The sequence below is a fragment of the Berghia stephanieae genome, chromosome 14 (assembly GCF_034508935.2).
Source record: "Berghia stephanieae isolate SIO BIC M18660-M18661 chromosome 14, UCSD_Bste_1.3, whole genome shotgun sequence".
In the NCBI taxonomy this organism is placed as follows: Eukaryota; Metazoa; Mollusca; class Gastropoda; order Nudibranchia; family Aeolidiidae; genus Berghia; species Berghia stephanieae.
This window is the reverse complement of record NC_088373.1, coordinates 23,555,842-23,562,953: the sequence shown is the minus strand read 5'-3', so window position 1 is coordinate 23,562,953 and position 7,112 is coordinate 23,555,842. Positions and strand designations below refer to the sequence as shown.

Genomic DNA, 7,112 nt, shown 5'->3' with positions numbered 1-7,112 from the left:
TATGTATTGATAGATAAATTATAATCATTATAAAGTGTACTACACTGATAAATACAAGAGTATTCAAGAAGTGGAAATATTTCAGTCTACTAATCCAAAACTTGAAACGCCTATAACGTCTATAGAATTAATTGAAACCATGCAAAAGCTCAATAACAACAGATCGCCAGGTCTAAATGTCGTTAGAGCAGAAGAACTAAATTATCTTGACGACGAAGTCATGCAGATACTAGCTGATAAATATAAGATATCTAAGACGAAACAAATTCTCAATATTGGAAGTGGAAAACTCACTCTGCTAAACAAACAAAATAAAAAGAAAGGCCCTTTAGAAAAATTGCGACAAATTGCTTAAGTACAACTAGGATCAACAGAATCAGAGAAAAGGTTAAGGAATTTCTTTCGCCATCACAAAGCTGGTTTAGAAGAGAAAGAAGCATTGCTGACATAGTATGGGCCCATTGATGGCTGAAAGCCAGGACGGAGAAATATAAGGAATAAGTTACCATATTTTGAATCGATATGAGTTCAGCTTTCGACACCCTGTGGAACCAAGTTGTTGCCAATCCTTGACTCATTCTTGGACAAGGATCACATGAAGCTCATAAAGACACCTATTATCAAATAAAGTAAAGTAAATGAAGGTGAATAATATTAAAGCGCTAAATGCCGGAATCAGATACGCGTATCTCTTGACATAACATACCGTAAACGCACACACACCACCCTAAAAGACGCACACACATACACACACACACACATACACACACACACACATACACACATTAACTACCCAAACCGAGTAAGAGGATGACGAATGACTTACCGATAACGATAAGATCAGTGGCCTTTTTCTCTGGTGTTTCGGCAACCTTTTCGGCACACCTCTTCTTTCTCCCCTTTCCTGGGACTGGACTCAGTGCCGTACAGATAAACGTGTCTGTGTCGGACACATTAGCCGAGGCAAATATCCCAATGATTCTTTTTGCATTGACACCAACTGTAGTCACAGTTCCTTGAATGTTCACATTTGTCAGAAGCCCGTTGATGGACATTAGAGGGAATGGATTACCCTCGGCCAAGCAGTCAAATATCACTTTCTCTCCCTCATTGACTTCTATTTTCAACCCTGTTTGGTCGTTGATTCTGTAGTCCATAATTGTGACTGGCTCTGCAAAGACAGGATGAACGTCTACAAGTTGACATTTTCAGATAAAAATAATTTGAATAAGAATACAATAAAAATCCCGTTATTCATCTCTATGGGGATATTTGTCTTTAGGGTCAATTCCAAGGGAAGACTGGAATAACCCAAGATTCAGCCGCTGTGTATCTCGGCAAAGTGAGCTAGGGCGAGGTGACTCGCTCAATGCCACACAGTGAGAAGGGTGATAGAACTCGGTGCCTTTTGGGTGTGAAACAAAGACGGTACCGCTGAGCCACGCTGTAGGGTGGTAAATTAAAAATCTAAAATTACAAACTTTATTTAATAAGACTTGTTTTCTATACTTCTTGAATATGTCTATTTGATTATCAATGAGAGATACTTACGCAAAACGTTGAGTAAGAAGCTTGTGACGTAATTGTAAACGCCAGTTACATGTTCAGCTTGGCATGAGAAAGTCACCTGGTTGAATGTTTTGTCAATTCTGAAAGTCTTGAACATCTGCGGTCCATCGACGGTGGTTCTATTCTGAGGATACAATACAATTGTCATATTTTATTCGTCTTTCGACGCCACTCAGTAAAAAGTAACGAGGAAATGAGGAAGAGGAAGACCAAGGTCCAGTTATGTATAAAATATCCTAGAATGGACAAATAAGAATGGAAGAGAGCTGTGCGATACCGTCAACAGACGGAAGGAATGGGCGGACATTTGTCATGGCAGAGTCCGGGAAACCAACGTGAAAGAGGCGATGCTGGTTAGTAAGTAAGTATTTACAATATTGAATATAGGTAATGTCTCAATGTCTCAATGACAACAAAGCATAGGGTTTGGAAGGCCTATTATGGTCAGTAATATTATATGGCTACGAAAGTTTGACAATTATAGAAGACATTAGAAAGAAACTGGAGTCAGCAAAGATGTGGTTTCTTAAAAGGATAATAAGAATCACATGGCCGGGGAAGAAAACTAATGAAGAAGTATTAGAGCAAGCTGAAACTATAAGGATACTAATTCGTAAAATAAGAAAAGACAAATGCAACTTTTAGGGCACCTAAATCGTCATAAATGTATTGAACATCTTGCTCTCACATAAAAGATAGAAGGTAAATAGAGTAAAGGTAGACCAAGAAAAAAATATTTGAATGGTTTGAACAGCTGGATGACAAAGAAAGAGAAGAGTAAAATTAGTTTTTTGAGGTTATCTGATCAGAGAGATGAATGGCGTACAATGATCACCGATGTCTGGCACTGACTTGGTTCTTAAAGAAGAAGAAGAAGAATAAGAAGAAGAATAAGAAGAAGAAGAAGAAGAAGAAGAAGAAGAAGAAGAAGAAGAAGAAGAAGAAGAAGAAGAAGAAGAAGATGAAGAAGAAGAAGAAGAAGAAGCTAGCAAGGTCTGATTTCACAACGATATTGAAAACGTAAAACATGTTTTTACATACCTCTGATCCATAAGATAATGTAATTTTACTGACGACAGGAATTCCTCCAACAACCTTACACTTGATGTCAAGACTCTTTCCCACGTCAATGTCCACCGTACTGCCATTGATGACCTGCTTGACCCCATCTCCAAAGGTGAGTTCTATGCTGGGCGGATTGTCCGGGGGTACTATTGGTAAATGGAGAAGTGTTCATTGTTTGATTGATACAATCAAGATTCATTGGTTTGTTTTGATATAGCAATGAAATGGGCCCCTAACCTTAATAGAGAGAGAGAGAGAGAGAGAGAGAGAGAGAGAGAGAGAGAGAGAGAGAGAGGAGGCAAGGAAAAATCCAAATGTATGTTATGCATTTAGCTAAAACGTCCACAACATCTGCCAGCCGGATATAACGTACCAACACACGAGACTATGCATGACCTTAAACGTTTAAAACCTGATTGATAAAATTACGTTCGTGTATTAGTATTAGCCATTAGTATGGCTCTTAAAAATAATAAAGAGCTGAGTGATTTCAATTTTGTTCCATCTATAGACACGGACTGTTTTGAAAGGAAACAAAATGCTGTTGGCTGGAAGATAATATGAGGTCAAGAGAGGACCAGAGCTGTAAACAGGGAGAAATAGTTTCTACATGTAGAGGAATTATGTACCACCTGGAAGAAAGTGGATAAGCTAAATCTAAATATGATATTGTCTCGTTAAAACCTTGAGCTTTTATATAGAACAATATCCACAAAAGAGTGCTCAAAGCGCTTTCAAATGGTCACTGACGAACAGAAACACGTAACATGTGAAGGAGACATGACGCTTGTTTTTTTTTTATCTGAAAGAGACAACGCATGTAACGATCAGGTACTCATTTTACACATGAATACAATGAGATAATGTGAGTAAGGAGAATTTTCCATGGACTCAACTATGCAATGTGCAAGGCTCGAACTTTCCGATCCAAAAGCGAGTGTCATACCACTAGATCACATTGCCGCACACATGCACCTCCTGGAGGGAAGCGGATAAGTAAAATTTGAATCTGATTCTGACTCTTACGATGATTTTACTTAGAGGCCCGTGAATGCAAATCTGGAAAAATAGAAACTCTGGGAGGTTAAGGGGCATCTTAAGAACAATAATCTGAACATGGCTGTTGAAGACGTAACTTGGCAAGGAATTCCATTGGTTATTTGGTTCTCGGGAGGAAACTTTTATGGTGTTTTAGCTTCAAAATTAATGTGGGTTTATGAATTTGGACAAGGGGAAGTTTTTTTGTTGTTTTTTTTTTACCTGCATTTTTATGTGGAGAGTTGTCGCTATTGTCTGGTACGGAATCCGTGGGATAGATTTATTAGACAAAATATTTCTAGAATAATTGGGTAGGTAACAAAAATGATTTCTTAAACTTTTGCGTGAGAATATCTACATCTTACCAGTGAATTGTGGATTGAACGAAATTTCGTCAACAACAGACCACAGTGTTAGGGCTTGACACTTGAACACACTGCTGTGATCTGTTATGAAATACAATTGTAAATAATAGGGAACATAATGTAACAATATCAATGATAACAATATAATAAATAAATACAATATTTGATGTAATAATAATAATAATAATAATAATAATAATAATAATAATAATAATAATAATAATTGCAATAACAATAATGTCGATGATAATAAATGATAATAATAATAATAATAATAATAATAATAATAATAATAATAATAATAATAATAATAATAATAATAATAATAATAATAATAATAATAATAATTGATAATGCGCAATTTCTATTACGCCCCTTTCCACCAAAATTGCTCATAAGCCCTTATACATGTATGCACATGCGATCATATAATATATCATTCAATAAAATCAATAATATCACTCGCAGAATACTGAAAGGAAGTTACTCTGTCTTTAAAGAGGCTTTTAAAGTGGACAGATAAATTCGGTTTCTGGTGTCTGCTGACAGGATAATCCGCACAGGGGGAGCAGAATATTTGAAAACACGTCGTGAAAAAATTCGACTTGGAATCAAACGGTTCAAGTACTGAAAGAAGATGAGCGGAGAGAGCAATTCGGATTGTGGATAGAAAGATGAGATGACAAGTGATTGGAAGAAATGGATATTATCCCAGCCCTCTCCTTAGTTAATACGCGTAATGATATTGAGTTTACAATATAATTCGTGACGTCAGATTATAATTCGTAAATGTCGCAAAAAAACTGATTCTTTAAAAAGCTGTATCATTTAAATGTTTTTGAAGATGTGTTCAAAGATGTCAAAATAGGAATCGATTGAGCGAGAGATAGAATAACATATTTCGTACACTCTCTAGTATTGCTCATTCGCAGTGAAAAGTTCTGAGTCTTGGAAAAGTTGTTATGGTTAATTTGAAAGAATGAAAATAATGTCCATTGTGACAAAAACTCAGTTTTGTTAATAGTTCAAGTCATTTTTAGCGATATTCCCCTTTGTGCATTTGATCCATACCGGTAAAATACCGTTTCGAGACGAAGGGTCATAACTGTCCAAATATCCATTATATAGAAAAACTGGACTTACTCTGGCTATATGACCAGTGGATCGGAAGGTCTTGAGTTCGCGCTTAGCTTGTCGCATAGTTTAATCCTTGGAAAAGTCTCTTTTTCGACATTCTCTCACCGTACTCAGGTGTCAAATGAGTACAAGCCCGTTAACGGCGTTGTCTCTGAAAAAAAGTATTATCACCTAATATGCGTCATGTCTCTTTCTACATGATACGTGCTGTTGCTGGGTATGACCCCGTTGTAAAGCGTTTTAAGACTTCGAGTGGATTTTGCGCGATTTAAAAGCACATTACATGGCGTTACTCATGATATCGTCAAAAATAAGATTAATGCATACCACTCGTATTAACATGAAGGACCGCCTGTTCACTCCCATCTACCAATGTTGTCCCTTTGGAGTCCACCCATCTCAATTCACTCTTCGGGGTTCCACGCTTTTGAAGACGGCATGTGCAAGATGCATTGTGTTTCAGTACTTCAACGGAGTTCATCATTGTCCCTTCAATCACAGAAGGGCAGTTCGTAATTTCCAACTTTGGCATCTCTGTCATAGATAAAAGTAAAGAAATTGAATATAGATATTGTTACTTTAAAAAATAAAAGTGTATAAGTACTAAAAACCATCAATAGCGTAAACGACAAAGCAGAGGAAACCCAGAAAAAGACGAAGAGAATCATGCGGAAGGATAAGACAATAGTAGAGAGCTATTAAGTAATAATACTAAAACTACAATTAGTAAAACAACAACAACAACAACAACAACAACTACTACAAACCCTACTATACTACTACTACTACTACTACTAACTACTACTACTACACTACTAACTACTACACTACTACTACCAACTACTACTATACTACTACAATAACTACTACTACACAACTACTACTATACTACTACTACACTACTACTACTACTATACTACTACTAATACTACAAACTACTACTAATACTACTACTACTTCTACTACTACTAACTACTAACTACTACTAACTACTACTACTACTACTACTACTACTACTACTACTACTACTACTACCTACTACTACTACTACTATACTACTACTAATACTACTACTACTACAACTACTACTACTAATACTACTACTACTACTACTACTAATACTACTACTACTATCTACTATACTACTACTACTACTACTAATACATACAAACTACTACTACTACTACTACACTACTACTATACTACTACTACTATACTATATACTACTACTACTACTACTACTACTACTACTACTACTACTACTACTACTACTACTACTACTACTACTTCTACTGCTGCTACTACTACTACTACTACTACTACTACTACTACTACTACTACTACTACTACTACTACTACTACTACTACTATTACAACTACTACTACTACTACTACTATATACTACTACTACTACTACTACTACTACTACTACTACTACTACTACTACTACTACTACTACTACTACTACTACTACTACTACTACTACTACTACTACTACTACTACTACTACTACTACTACTACTACTACTACTACTAGTACTATTACTACTATTACAACTACTTGAAGAGGAAGAAGAACTCTCAATGTGTTACCTAATTCGATACTGTCTTCGACGATCAAGGTAGAGTTGATGTCATTTTCTGCTTTACAAGTGATGTTCATGTTTATTGTTGGACGGTAATTGTCGTCCAGAGGAGGTGGGATGCTAAATTTGAAAGTTAATTTGTCTGCAGTTTTTGATGTCTCAATGGGCGTGTCCACATTCACAACTGTCATTCCGCTGCCATTGACGCCTACAACCTTGACACTGATTGAAGGGTTGAGATTGGAAGGGACCTCACAATTGATGGAAAGGTTGGCCGGGGGATTCGTGTTTTTTCCATCGAATGGCGGAGTGTCCATGAGACTTAAAGTCACATTGTCTGGTCCATCTGAAT

The 7,112-nt window shown here is 36.4% G+C and overlaps 1 protein-coding gene across 1 annotated transcript in view; it reads right to left on the bottom strand.

Annotated features, from left to right (window-relative positions):
• Positions 1–7,112, bottom strand: part of LOC144959396 (uncharacterized) — a 93,981-nt gene that overhangs the window by 15,414 nt on the left and 71,455 nt on the right. The window contains exons 20-25 of the mRNA XM_078891975.1: positions 6,768–7,106; positions 5,502–5,708; positions 4,038–4,118; positions 2,611–2,780; positions 1,552–1,693; positions 827–1,171 (exon numbers count right to left, since the gene is read on the bottom strand). Coding sequence (XP_078748101.1) covers positions 827–1,171; positions 1,552–1,693; positions 2,611–2,780; positions 4,038–4,118; positions 5,502–5,708; positions 6,768–7,106 — 1,284 coding nt within the window. The remainder of the gene's footprint in view (positions 1–826; positions 1,172–1,551; positions 1,694–2,610; positions 2,781–4,037; positions 4,119–5,501; positions 5,709–6,767; positions 7,107–7,112) is intronic.